This window comes from Hydra vulgaris, chromosome 03 (assembly GCF_038396675.1).
Source record: "Hydra vulgaris chromosome 03, alternate assembly HydraT2T_AEP".
Classification (NCBI taxonomy): Eukaryota; Metazoa; Cnidaria; class Hydrozoa; order Anthoathecata; family Hydridae; genus Hydra; species Hydra vulgaris.
Window position 1 is genome coordinate 62,490,512 of NC_088922.1, and position 15,523 is coordinate 62,506,034.

Here is a 15,523-nt window from a genome sequence, read left to right on the forward strand (position 1 = left end):
TGTATATATGTGTGTGTGTGTATATATATGTGTGTGTGTGTATGTATATATATATATATCTTGTTCGCCAAGGTTTGTGTTCAAGATTTATAGAATTGAGAGAGGGTTATAACCACAATTAAGTAGCCTTATTGTCTGTAATGGCCGTCTCAGTCTAGAGGAGGTGAATTAACATAAAAAATTATATTTATATAAACACATTTATAAATGCATATATTATTATTATTACTTTGCTTTTACTTTGTATATTTACATGTCTTCATATTATCTGCATTATTTTGTTTCAGTTAACTATCATTATACAAATCATTACTTGTAAAAACAACATTTTTTTTACAAACAATTATTTGTAAAATCAACATTTAAAAAAAAATGATGATTTGAACAAATAATGAGCACAATCGATTATAGCATAAAGCCAAAAATCTGCCTGCATGGTTAAACTTTTACAGAAATATATTGTTCTGAAAGTATTGTTTAAAATGGCAATCATAACGGGTACTTTTATTATTAGATAATTATAACGTGATTATTTAATATTTTTGTTCGCTGAACAATAAGAATAAACAACTCATTATGATCCATCTAATGAAATTACATATATAAAAAAAACATATACAAATTTTTTATAAAATCAAAACAATTAGTCCAATAAACTTAAACAAACTTAAATAAGCCATAATACAGTAATTAACTTAAAAATAATTAAACATTTCTTACCACTTTGAGTACAACAACCCAAAAAATTTATTATATTAATGTGACGTCCTATTTGCTTCATTGTTTCCATTTCAGAGAGAAGATCTAAGAGCTCATTTTCAGTTGCATCAGCTGAAAAATTGTACAAGTATTTTATTAACTAAAAGCAACCAACTAAGAATTTATTTAAATTTGTTTTAACTTAAATTTATTTAAATTTGTCTTAATTTATCAAAATATTTAATTAGTAAGGGTTTTTTTGTAAGGGTTCACTGATAGTGCTGATAAAAAATTATGAAGAAATGAAATTTTTAAAGTTAATACCTTTTAAAAGTATCCTGTATGGTATATTGTATCAAAAAAGTTTAAAGGTATGGTTTTTTTATAAGAAAAAAAACTTGTCAATTTTTACAAAAAAAAAAACAAAAAACAAAAACTAAAAAACTAGTACCATAAAAAAGTGAATTCCATAAATTAGGAAGTTTTATTGCAGTTGATTAAAAAGTAATTTAATATATAATATTCCATAATATTAATATAAGTAATCAATCAATTTTTAATAAGCATACCAATCTTAACTGAATTGAGAGAAGCATTTTGTTTATCATTAACTACTAATAAATCAGTTCTTTTCATCTCAATATATACCACTACAAATCAATAGATGATGGAAACCATTGCAAAATCAACATGAGCCATTTTCTTAATATAAAACTTAAATAATTTTACTGGGAAGGTTTTTGCCATTTTGTTTTCGAAATTTTCCAATTTGTTTTTTTTTTAATTAATTTTTTCAAAATGATACTTAATTCTGCTTATCTTATTACTTTTAAATCTTTTTTCTTTCCTTTTTTTTCTTTCTTTTTCCCTCACTTCAAAATAGCACTCATTCTTAATGGTGATACTTATCTTTTTCTTTTAAGACAGATTGTAAACATGCAAAATTTTTCAATTGAACTTTCACACTTTTTATATAAGAAATGTTTTAAACTATATAAAAAAACTGATTTATATAAAAAATGTTTCAAATTATATAGAGATTTATCACTATAAATTTCTCTCTCTATATAAATGGTTTATTGAGAAAATAGATTCTTTTTATAGCTTTATTTATCTAAAGGAATCAGCTCAAAATCAAAAAATCATTAATCATCAAATAGATCAATGAATAAAGAATTTATCTAATTATTCAGTAATAAAGTTTAGGTAACTACCTTTCAACATTTTAACAGCAACGGTTGTATGATTTTCTTCACACTTTTTTAAACCAACAGCATCTGCTTTGACAACAACACCAAAAGCGCCTTCACCAAGTGTTTCTGTTATGTGTAAACAATCCCTGTCAACCTCCCATTCAGGATCAAATGGAATTTCAAAAACATCTAGAAAAGAAAAAAATAAATTGCTTTGAATTACAAAGTTTTCTAAAAAAAAATAATAAGAAAAAAGAAATAAATACTAACCATCTAAATCTCCTGGATACATTGCTTTTGATTCAGAATTGCTTCGAACACTACCGCCATTTCGGATGCTTCCATTATTTAATAGAGGGAAAGTAGAATCAGAACCACCACTAGAGAAATTACGCAATCTTATGGGTCTATTTTTATCGATATTCAATTTAACTTCATTTAGGAAAACATTTTCATTTGAAACTTTGGAACTAATTTTTTTTTTCCAGTTCCAGTACATGTAAACAAATACTATAAGAGCAATACAACACAACACACTGAGTACAACCACTGCTATGACCATTTTTTTGTTTTTTGAGGTTGAAACAATGTTAGTCTTTTTTTGTAATTGCATATGATCTAAAAAAAAAATTTTATAAATTGGAATTAATAAATATTTAAACATTTTAAACTTAATTTACATTTTCATAAAAATACATTTTGGTAAAACTAAAATTGTACCAGAAAAGTTATTTACCAGTATTACTTCTAACATCTAAATACATTGTGACATAATCACTACCAATATGGTTACTCACAAGACATGTATAATAACCAGAATCATTAACAGACACATTTTGCAGCCTTAATTGAACACCATAAAGATTATTTTGCTCATTCATACGAGAAGTTTTTTTTGAAACAGAGTCATAGCTACCAGGATCAAGCAATTCCACAAACTTTTTTTTAAATGTACTATCAGATATCATTTCATTTAAAAGGTTCATGTCAGGTTTCACTTTCCACTTTAAAAATCGAAAATCAGGTATTGTACCACTAATTAACTCATAACAATCTATAGTAGTGTTAGAACCTACAAAAACAGTTTGATTTTGGAGACCTTTCTCCAAATAAGGTCCAACACGAAGCCTTTCTAAACAAACAAAAGCATAAATAATAAGCCTAAAAATTGGATTTAAAATTGAATTGAATTAAAATAAATTTAAAAATACCTTGAACTTGCAAAGTAAAATTATATTCAATGGAACCATATAAATTTTCAGCAATACATGTATAATTGCCAGAATCAGATTTAACTATATCTTTTAAAAGTAAAGTAGGTTTATCTGCTTCAAGAGATGAATCTACTCGCCTAGAAAGCAATATCTTCCCATTCATTTTCCATTTATAAACTATTGGATTAGCACCTTCTGCAGCACAGTGAAAAGTTACTTCATCTCCTGCAGGGCTAACAGTGTGCCTTTGGTTATTCATACGAGCTTTGTCTGTAAACTGAAGTTTTCCTTCCTTTGGGCTAATAACAGAATCTAAATAAAAAGTCATAAATAATTTTATAATTGTGTAACAATACTTTACAACATTAAAAAAAAAACAATTTTTGCTTCAATAGGCTGTGGTTGAGAATTAAATGCAGGCCTCTGACAAACAACAACACAGCAGAGCCAATCACTACAAAACAAGAGCTTGTATTTAGGTTTCAATATGTTTTTCTAACTCAAATCGAACAATATAAATTGGTTCTTCTGAATCAAATACTGTACAATAATAATTTATAACCAATATAGTAAAACTACATTATAAAGTAGTACTGTATTATTGTATAACTATGTAAAAATTTATAAAAATAATAATAATATTGTATAGTTTGAAAACTCAATTAAGTTGATTGATACTTAAACATTATACATTCACTCCAGCTATAATAATCACAAGCACTTTCATTGTAAAATTAATGGAAACTACCTGGTTCAGTTTAATATTTTCAGTAATTATTTAGTAATCAAGTTGCAAATACTTGGAACAATATGCTAGATGAGATTGTTAACGCCTTAACAATCAACTGTTCTTTTTAAAAAAAAAACTAGACCAGCAACTTATATAGTTACTAAAGTACATCATTTTCCATAAATGTATTGCTGAAGCTATATAAGCCAGCAAAATTTTTTCATTAATATTAATTTTACAACATTTTTAATGAAAAAAGATTTAATTTATAAAACCATAAAAACTTTAGTCAACTTTTTTAAATTCAAGACTTGATCAAGAATAAGTAAGCAAAGTATATACATACATACATACATACATACATGTGTGTGTGTGTGTGTGTGTGTGTGTGTGTGTGTGTGTGTGTGTGTGTGTGTGTGTGTGTGTGTGTGTGTGTGTTTATATAAATCTGTATATATATGAAGACTACAGGGGAAAAAAGGCACACATTTCCACTTTTGAGATAAATTAAATTTTGTCTTTAAAAGTCACTATGATTTCCCCTGTATGCCTTTTTTTTTGGGTATTTTTGTAGCATTACATAGGCATTTTTTGGGTTGGATTTTACTATTTTGCAAACCTTCAGGCTTATGTTTATATAGTAGGGGACATAACTCAAATAATTGAAAAATGTGACATATGCCCTTTTTCCCCTATGGTCTTCATATATGTGTGTGAAATGTTGTATATTTTTTTAAGTTATCATTAAAAAAAATATTTTAAACAGACTAAAATCTCCTAATATTGTGAAAATTTAAATGGAATATTTTAAATATCTCAAAAACATTTTTAACACAAATAATATACAGCATATACAAAAAACTGAAGAGCCAAAGAAATTTAAAGAAGTATATACAAAAAGGCTGAAATATATTATATAGTTTTTAAAAGGCCTGCCTAACTGGTTTATATACATAAAAATAAAAAAATAAAAAATAATAATAATAATTCTTAAATATTTGTTATATTTAAATTGTGCAGAATATTTTTATTTAACTAAAATTGAAAAAAAAAAAATTTTATTGTGTGAATTAACAATAATACTCATATATTTATAAAATCAAGTCTTACCTCTTAAAGTTACATTAAAGGAAATTAGATTTCTGCCAATGCGATTATTTGAAAAATCTGCACATGTATAAATGCCTGTTTCTGCTTCAGAGTTTGCTTTAAATTTTAGAAGATATCCATCTTTCCTTAAATTATAGATTTTTTTTTGAGACTTTGTATTTATTGGTAGACCATCCTTCAACCATATCACTTTGGTGGTGCTTATATTGCTAGAGCATGTTAAGGAAACAAGATTTCCATCAGTGACCACTAAGCTTGTATTCAGGGCTGAGAAAAGCAAGATAATTATAAAAGCATGCTGTGATACAAAAAATAAAAAAATCATTTTTCCAAAATACTTTTTATGCCTTCAATTCTCTCCATTATACATTTTAATAAGTCAATATGTTATTCTTTCTAATTCTCTGTCAATTGTTTACTTCATCTGTAAATATGTACAGTAACACAAAAATTCCTTTAAAAAAAATCTTTATAGTGTGTCTAAGTATGCAGTAATTAGTACAGATTTAGTGATAACTTTAGCAAAGGATTAAAACAAATATTATAAAATTCTCTGCAGAAATAAACCGCTTGATAGCATAACAATCCAAAACAAAGCTAAACACCCACTAGACAATAATACTTTTTACAAATTAAAGCTATGCAAAACAAAGTTGAACAAACATCTCAAGAATATAAACAAATGTTATAAATATTGTTTTCAAAAAATTTTTAAATTATTTAATAAAAAACTTTCCTAAAATTTTATAAAATTTTTTTTTGTTGATTTTTGTCTGTTTCAAATCACGATAATGTTACAGCAAACAATATGGTTTTAAAATGTTGTTGTTAATAACATAAATAGGAATACATTTTGTGGATTTAATTTATAATAATTAAATATAAAATTTTTTTTTTTGGAAGCTTTATAAAGAAACTGCATTTATTATAGCGTTTTAATAATTCTAATTTAGAATATAGTATATACCACGCCATATACAAAATTAAGATAATTACACATTTTCAAAAGCAAACAAAAAAAAAGGTATTAAGCAACGCCCAAAGATTAGTGATTGTGAAATTAAGTGTTAACATTATAAAATGATATAAAGATAAAATCTTTTATCAAAAGCAAAGTATTTATAAATATTTTGAAAAAAAACAAGTCTACCTTTAAAGTCATAAATAAAATAAATAATTATGAAAACATAATTTAATAACATTATTAATAACATAAACAACTATTCAAAAAAAAAAAAATTAGTTTCAAGTAATATTTAAGTACACCAAATATTACACAGCATGACACTAATTCACTAATTCAATGCTGATTAATACAATAAAACATAGCACAATTAAACTAACTATAATAGAGGCATATATATATATATATATATATATATATATATATATATATATTATATATATATATATATATATATATATATATATATATATATGTATATATATATATATATGTATATATGTATATATGTATATATGTATATATATATATATATATATGTATATATATATATATATGTATATATATATATATATATATATATATATATATATATATATATATATATATATATATGTATATATATATATATATATATATATATATATATATATGTATATATATATATATATAAAAGATATATAGATATATATATATAAGATATATCTTAAAATAAAAGAATAAAATTATTTTATATATTAAAAGAGTATTTAGTTACTGGAAATATAAAATTAAAGATGAATTGAAAATGAAACTTAAAACTTGGCATTTTATACAAAGTTTTCCTATGGCAATCAAAACTTTCACATCTTAATCATGTTGTTTCTTTTAACTAACACCCGTAGAACATGTATAAATATACAAATTATTTGAGAAATAAGTGTAAATATTTAACCAAGATTATTAGTTTTTGTAAAACTAATGTATCTAGTTAACCATCACATAAAAACAAAAACACTGGCATAGATATATTATGATTATATAAATTATCCTTTCCTTTAATCAAACCTAAGACTCACATTCTGAGTAATACTTTTAAAACTCTTAAATATTTTTTATTGCTTACCAACAAACTATCATTTTAAGTTATGGATTTATTTGTATTATTTTAATTTAAAAAAAAATATAAATCATTAACTTGGCTCATTTAAAACTGATTAACCTGTTCATTGCCAACTATAATTGTACTGATAGTAATTTTACTTGCCAACTATGGTTGAATAATGATAAGCTGGAGTAATTAACTTTGACTACAACTAGTATATTCATTGTTCTACTAAATTTTAAGTGATAATTATTTTAAACTTTGACTATTCAATAATTTTTTTTAACTTTATAGTAAATTTATAAATATATATATATATATATATATATATATATATATATATATATATATATATATATATATATATATATATATATATATATATATATATATATATATATATATATATATATATACATATATATATATATATATATATATATATATATATACATATATATATATATATATATATATATATATATATATATATATATATATATATGGTAACATGTAACCCAGTACAATCTGCTTCATGTCCTGCTGCCTTGTAGGATACGCCTTTTTAGGCAAAGGCTAGGAGATGCCAACTCCGACTTAAAACACCCCCTGCCTTGGGGCTCTTGGTTGAGTAAAGGCTAGAGATGGTGTTTCGATAAAAATACTCATCTTGGGCAGATGTTAAATGCACCCGGCTACTGTCTTGTAGAAGGTCTCCTAGGCAAAGACGTAAGGGGTAAAGAGATTCTATCTGTTGACCAGCCTCGCACCCCTTCTTCATCTATTAGGCTGGCGCAGATGTATTTTTCATACATTGTTTCCAGTTTAGGATGTTGAATGCTGGATCTTCTTGACTCAATGCATGGGTTTTAATTGTGTCTCTGTTTTTATGACTAGGCAACTCATTCTATTATCTCCTAATGAGGGTACAGCTCTAAAACTCAGTTTTATGGTTCTGAGGCCGGCTGGTAGTCAGGTTTCCTGAACTCTGTGGTAGCTCTCAGAGAGGCTGATTCCATCAACAGCTGAAAAATATCAAAGTCTTAACAGTGACATGTTGCGCATGGATGGTGTCCCTGTTTGTACTTTTGGTGTGCATTGCGGAGGCCACATTTGGAGCCCTTTGTTACGACTAAGGGTTTATTAGTAGTAATGAGGCAATTGCTTGGGCTATTAAACAGTGTTCTGAGTACTATCTATGCTTTGAGTCAAGTTCTTCAATCTAATTTAAAAATGAATAAAGTACCAAAAACTATAAAACACAAAAAACCATCATCACCAAGATCTCTAAACCTATCATTCACTAATATTCGTGGCCTTCGAAGTAACTTTTCTTCTGTTGAGTCTTATCTCTTGCAAGGTTTACCAGACATACTTGCTCTTTGTAAGACTAATTTGAGTTCAGCTGTCTTATCTTGCGATCTTAGTGTTGATGGTTATCTTCCTTTAATTCGTAAAGACTCCAATAGTCACATGCTTGCCCTGGGCATTTACATTCGTAAGAATTCACCCATTTGTCGTGAAACTAGGTTTGAATCCACATACTATTCTTTCATGTGCTTTCGTTTAGCACCACTTGACTCTATTGCCTTTCTCTTTGTTCTATATCGCTCTCCTTCATCTCAAGACTGCACTCGTTTTGACATTATTTCTGATCATATTGATCAAGCCCTCTCTCTATCCATCAGCTAATATAGTTGTTGTTGGTGACTTTAATGCTCATCACTCTGAATGGCTTGGCTCTAGTGTCAGTGACTCTGCAGGCATTAAAGCCCACAACTTTTGCCTTTCTTAATCCCTAACTCAAATAGTCAACTTTCCAACTCGCTTTCCAGACAACCCGAACCATTTACCTTCTCTACTCGACTTATGTCTTGTTTCTGATCCTAGTCAGTGTTCAGTTTCTCCACATTCACCTTTAGGTTCTTCTGATCACAGTTTGATCTCTCTAAAACTAATATCTCATTCTTCTTAATCACCTGAATTGCCCTATTATTGAACCTCTTACAACTTCAGTAAAGCTATCTGGGATTCTTTCTGTGATTTTCTTCGTGATGGCCCTTGGGAAAAAATCTTTCGTCTTCCTGTCGACAAATGTGCTTCTTACATAACTTCGTGGATTCAGGCTGGCATGGAATCTTTTATTCCCTCTCAACAATTCCAGGTCAAGCCTCACTCTCCTCCATGGTTTTCCTCACACTGTGCTGCTGCGATTGCCAATCGAAACCGTTACTTCCATATTTATAAGCAAAACAATTCTCCAGAAAACAGACGTCTGTTTATTACTGCTAGAAACAATTGTAAAAAACTTTTGTCTAACGCCAAAACCCGCTATTCTCAGGTCATGAAATCTCGTATCTCATCCCAAAAATTAGGCTTTCATGACTTCTGGAGAATCTTTAATAATATCAATAATAAGGGCAAATCTATAATTCCACCTCTCTTGTAAGGTTCAGACTTTGTCACCTCACCTAAAGACAAAGCTGAATTGTTTGCTAAAAACCTTTCATCAATATCATCTCTTGATTCCACTAGTTGCGTTCTACCAGATATTGCCAACAAACAGGTTGATCCATTGCTTGACATTCATATCACTCCAGCATCTGTATCTAAAGTGATTTCCTGCCTAGACTCTTTTTCAGCTTGTGGCCTGGACAACATACCTGTTATTGTCTTCCAGAAGTGTTCTCCGGAGCCGTCGTCTATACTCTCAAAACTATTCAACAAGTACTTATCAGAGTCTTGTTTTCCTGCATGCTGGAATGCGGCTTCTGTTATTCCTATCTTCAAAAATTCTGGAGAACAATTTGATTCGTCTAACTACTGTCCAATTAGTCTTCTTCCTATCATAAGCAAGGCTTTTGAATCTTTAATTAACAAACACTTAATTTCTCATCTTGAATCTAATCACTTACTTTCTGACCATCAATATGGATTTCGATCTTCTCGTTCTACAGCTGATTTGCTAACAGTAATAACTGACAGGTTTTATTGTGCATTAGATGAAGGTGGAGAGGTTAAGGCCATTGCTCTTGACATTTCAAAAGCTTTTGATAAAGTTTGGCATGCTAGTTTTCTCCATAAGCTTTCTTCGTATGGTGTATCTGGCAACATCCTCAAGATCATTGAATCCTTCCTTTCCAATCGCAGCATAAAAGTTGTCCTCGATGGACAACACTCTTCCTCTTATTCTGTAACTTCAGGAGTTCCTCAAGGTTCTATCCTTGGCCCTATACTCTTTTTAATTTACATTAACGATCTTCCAGATATTCTCACATCTAAGGTGGCATTGTTTGCTGATGATACTACCATTTATTCTTGTCGTGATAAGAAACCAACACCCTCTGATTGCCTGGAGGGGGCATTTGAGCTTGAAAAGGATCTCACTTCTGCTACAGCATGGGGCTCACAGTGGCTGGTGAACTTTAATTCAGATAAAACTCAATTTTTTTCAGCCAATCGTTATCGCAATAATTTAGATCTTCCTATATTTATGAACGGTGATGTACTCAATGAGTCACCTACTCTTCATCTTCTAGGATTAACTCTTACTTCCAATCTTTCTTAGAAACCATATATCAAATCAGTTGCAAAATTAGCATCTGCTAAGGTTGCATCTCTTTATCGAACTCGCCACTTTCTTACTTCGGATTCTTTTCTCTATCTCTATAAATCCCATATCCGGCCTTGTATGGAATACTGTTGCCATATCTGGGCGGATCTTCTAATGATGCCCTTTCTCTTTTAGACAAGGTGCAAAAACGCATTGTTAACATAGTTGGACCTGCTCTTGCAGCCAACCTCCAACCATTATCACATCGTCGTAATGTTGCTTCTCTTTCTCTTTTCTACAAATACTATAACGGGCACTGCTCTAAAGAGCTAGCGTCTCTTGTGCCATCTACTAAATTCATTCTCGTGTTACTCGTCATTAAATTAAGTGTCATCCTTTTTCTGTGACTGTTCCTAAGTGCTCCAAAAACGCTTATTCGTCTAGTTTTTTTCCTCGAACATCAGCTCTTTGGAATTCGCTTCCTTCATCTTGCTTTCCTGATTCATATAATTTGCAATCTTTTAAGTCGTCCGTCAATCGTTATCTTGCTTTACAATCTTTATCTTTTCTCTCTAAGTAACTTCCAACTTTAACTAGTGGCTGCTTGCAGCCTTGTTGGAAGCGAAGATGTTAAAAATATATATATATAAATATATATATATATATATATATATGTATATATATATATATATATATATATATATATATATATATATATATATATATATATATATATATATATGTATATATATATATGTAAATATATATTATATATATATATATATATATATATATATATACATAAACATATTATATAAATATATATATATATATATATAAATATATTATATATATATATATATATATATATATATATATATATATATATATATATATATATATATATATAAATTTACTATAAAGTTAAAAAAAATTATTGAATAATCAAAGTTTAAAATAATTATCACGTAAAATTTAGTAGAACTATGAATATACTTTATTTAAAGTGATAATTATTTTAAACATCGATTATTCAATAATTTTTTTTAACTTTATAGTAAATTTATATAAATATATATATACATTTATATATATATATATATATATATATATATATATATATATATATATATATATATATATATATATATATATATATATATATATATATATATAATATGTTAGTGTATTCTACAAATAGAGCGTTTTTACTAATATATACATATACATATCAGGGGCTAATCTGGACCATTTTTGACCATGTTTGTTGTTTGGTACGGTTGATGAATTCTTTGTTTGTATGAGACTGTATGTTGCAAGACTTTTATAGTAAGAAAAATTTTATGTGCCGCAAACTATGATATACATATATCTGTATGATTAGCTGTTAATTAGATAATTATTTTGTGAACCACAAAATAATGATCTAATTAACATTATGTTTAATCGGAGATCGAAGAACAATCTTTGCAAGTGAAACACTTGCAACGATTGCTCTTTGATCTCCGATTAAATATAAATAATTTAAGGGGCTGCAAAAATTCAAATGCATGTGAACGGAAGATAAAAGTTTCAGAACATTGAAATATTGAGAGATGTAAATGTTAGTTTAGTCTTTCCAATTATTTTATTTGTATTTTCTACTTGAAATTAAAAGAAATTCAAATTAGAGTTGCAAAAGACACAAGATCTTTTTTTATCTAGAATATCTTTTGAGGCCTTATGATGACAACCTCTTGATGCCTCTTCAGCTCTAACTTAAGAACAAATCATACTTTCTAAATAACAAAAAACAGCTCCTGCAGTAAACCATAAAGTATCAATCTCATTGAACTTTGTTTTGATTACTGATGAAGTAGTTGCAAAAACTGACATAAATGCGAACTGGCATAAATACTACAAAAACTGGCAAAAATGCCCAAAAGATTTTTAAAATATTGGCATCACTACAAATCCTTATGCCAATTCACACTTATGAATTATTAATATTATAAACAAAAAATATAAATTACTACATTGTCAGGCTTTGATTTCAAATTCAAAGGTTTTTGATCCCTTAACCCCATAAAAACAATTTTATAATAAATCATCAAAGTTATTGTGGGTAAATAAAAAAAGACAAATTATTGGGCAAGAAAGACAAGGTCTGAACAAACTAATGTTAAAATAATATTTAAATATTGTAGATACATAATTTTATGCAAAAAGTAAATTAAAATTTTTTAAATAAACTGATGTCTGTATTGAACATAAATTTGAAATATTGTTTGTTAGAACTTATTAAATAAACAATGTTAGAAAATTTTTAAATTTAAAAATATATCAATCTTTAACATAATTGAAAAAAAAATATCAAATCAAAGTAACAGTTCAGAAAAAATAAATATTAAAAAAATAAATTTCATATGTAAAAATCAGAAAACAAAATTTATAACAATTTTTTTACCTTGAGTTAATATTGTAAACTTAAAGGTAATTAATGCTAAGACAAATCTAAACCAACTGAAAGATAGCATCACCATCACATTAGTTTACAATAATTGATCCATCTAATAAAAAGATTAATTTTAATTATTGCCCTAAAACAAAAATCAATTGAAATTGTTTATGATATCATCATCATTCATCATCATCACCATCATCATCATCATCATCATCATCATCATCATCATCATCATCATCATCATCATCATCATCATCATCATCATCATCATCATCATCATCATCATCATCATCATCATCATCATCATCATCATCATCATCATCATCATCATCATCATCATCATCATCATCATCATCATCATCATCATCATCATCATCATCATGATCATGATCATGATCATCATCACCATCATCATCATCATCATCATCATCATATATATATATATATATATATATATATATATGTATATATATATATATATATATATATATATATATATATATATATATATATATATATATCAGGCCTTGTTACGAGATTTCGGTGCGTAGCGAAAACGCGTAGCGCATTTCTAAGTAACTCAACTCAGCAAATATATTTTGCATCGTTAGAAGTTATATTGCGTCACTAGCGTCTTTTCAAGTACGCATTGTAATTAAAGTTATTTTATTAACGCGTTAAAAATCATACAAACAGTTTGTTTTTTTCTCACTATAACAAAAGTTACAAATAAAATCTAAGTTCTTATTAAAAAAATCATTTTTATTATTTTTTTCAAATATGAACTAAATTTTATTTTGAAAAAAATATTTTTTTCATGAAACGTAAAATATTTGTTTATTTTCTTATGATTTTATATTTGGTTTTTGGTTATTTTATTAACTGTTAATACATTTTTTCTTATTTAATTTGTGAACTCTTTTTAATAATGTTTTTAAACAATAAGGTTTTTTTTTGTTATTTATCAGTTACCGATAACATATTCGTGATCATAATTTATTTTCGTAAATTAAATGAACGTCATTAAAACTTTACGTTATTGAATTAACAATAAACATCATATCTTATTAATAAAATATTTACATCAAAATAAATCGTGCATTTTTTAAACTTATTATGACTAAAAATAATTTTTATATTTAAAAGAAATTTATATATTTAATTCCTTAAGATAAAACTTAAAACACTTTTTTTTTTTAACTAATTTTTAATAGCAAAAAAAAAATTATGAAACAAACTGTTTCTTTAACAAAAAAATCTATTATTTTACAATTGCGGTTAAATGCTTTTACTTACGACTTTATTTCTTCTGAATAAACGTCACGTTAACGGTAATCAAAAGATAATTTAAATATTCTAAAAGATATAAGTTTTTGCGTAGCGCAAAACTGCTGAACGCGTAAGCAAATCGCCTTTTCGCAAGCAAAATGCGAGCTGCGTAGCGCTTCTTAACAAGGCCTGATATATATATATATATATATATATATATATATATATATATATATATATATATATATATATATATATATGTATATATATATATATATATGTATATATATATATATATATATATATGTATATATATATATATATAAATATATATATATATATATATATATATATATATATATATATATATATATATGTATATATATATATATATATATATGTATATATATATATATATATATATATATATATATATATATATATATATATATATATATATATATATATATATATATATATATATATATATATATATATATATATATATATATATATATATATTAGGATGGTATGGTTCAGATTAGGTGAAAATTTTTTTAAACTAGAGTGGAAACTTATAAGGTGCGCAGACCGTTGTTTTATATGTAAGATTTTTTTTCTTTAATTTAAAAAAAGTTTAAGGGTGGCAAACTACTTTTTTTTAACTCCGTTTTGACATTTTTGACTCATGTGTATCACCCTTTGACATTATTAAATTTTTTTTTCAATATTTATTCTCACAATGACTGATATATATAAAAAATTAGACATTCTTTTTATATATATATATATCTTTTTAAATTTAATAAAAAAAGTCATTAAAAATGACTCAAGACTGATTTTTTTTTTAAATTAATGACGTTTTTAATTATTTCTGTATACATAACTGTTTTCGTGACAGTGGTGTGATTTCATTGTACTAATGTATTAACCATGCTCAATTTTCAACATCTGCTGTTTTAATAAGATTTAACAAAGCTTAAACATGGGTAAAATGGTTCTTACATGGTACTCAATGAAGTTTATTTTTAGAATTTAAAAAGAATATATATCTAAATTTATGTTATTTAAATGAAATAAAAAGTAAAATAAAAAGTTATGCCAAAAATTCCTAGTAAAATAAGAAATAGAGGCAAATAAATATTCTTAGTTAAAAAAAAAAAAAGAAAACAATATCATCTACTCAGTTTTTAACTGATGAAGAAATAATCCAGTATTATCTTTACATACGAGACTCCAAACCATCCATTTCTCTTAAAAACTT

General features: G+C 26.3%; 1 protein-coding gene across 3 annotated transcripts in view; it reads right to left on the reverse strand.

Annotated features, from left to right (window-relative positions):
• Positions 1–15,523, reverse strand: part of LOC100214111 (fibroblast growth factor receptor 1-A) — a 36,593-nt gene that overhangs the window by 4,295 nt on the left and 16,775 nt on the right. For 2 of the 3 annotated variants that reach the window (XM_065793942.1, XM_065793941.1), the window contains exons 2-8: positions 12,994–13,096; positions 4,947–5,213; positions 3,104–3,418; positions 2,629–3,024; positions 2,163–2,510; positions 1,914–2,081; positions 721–831 (exon numbers count right to left, since the gene is read on the reverse strand). In XM_065793942.1, the coding sequence (XP_065650014.1) occupies positions 721–831; positions 1,914–2,081; positions 2,163–2,510; positions 2,629–3,024; positions 3,104–3,418; positions 4,947–5,213; positions 12,994–13,069 (1,681 nt within the window). In that variant the 5' untranslated portion in view covers positions 13,070–13,096. Of the gene's footprint in view, positions 1–720; positions 832–1,913; positions 2,082–2,162; positions 2,511–2,628; positions 3,025–3,103; positions 3,419–4,946; positions 5,214–12,993; positions 13,127–15,523 lie in introns of those variants that run through there. The other variant, XM_065793940.1, reaches the window with a different exon arrangement.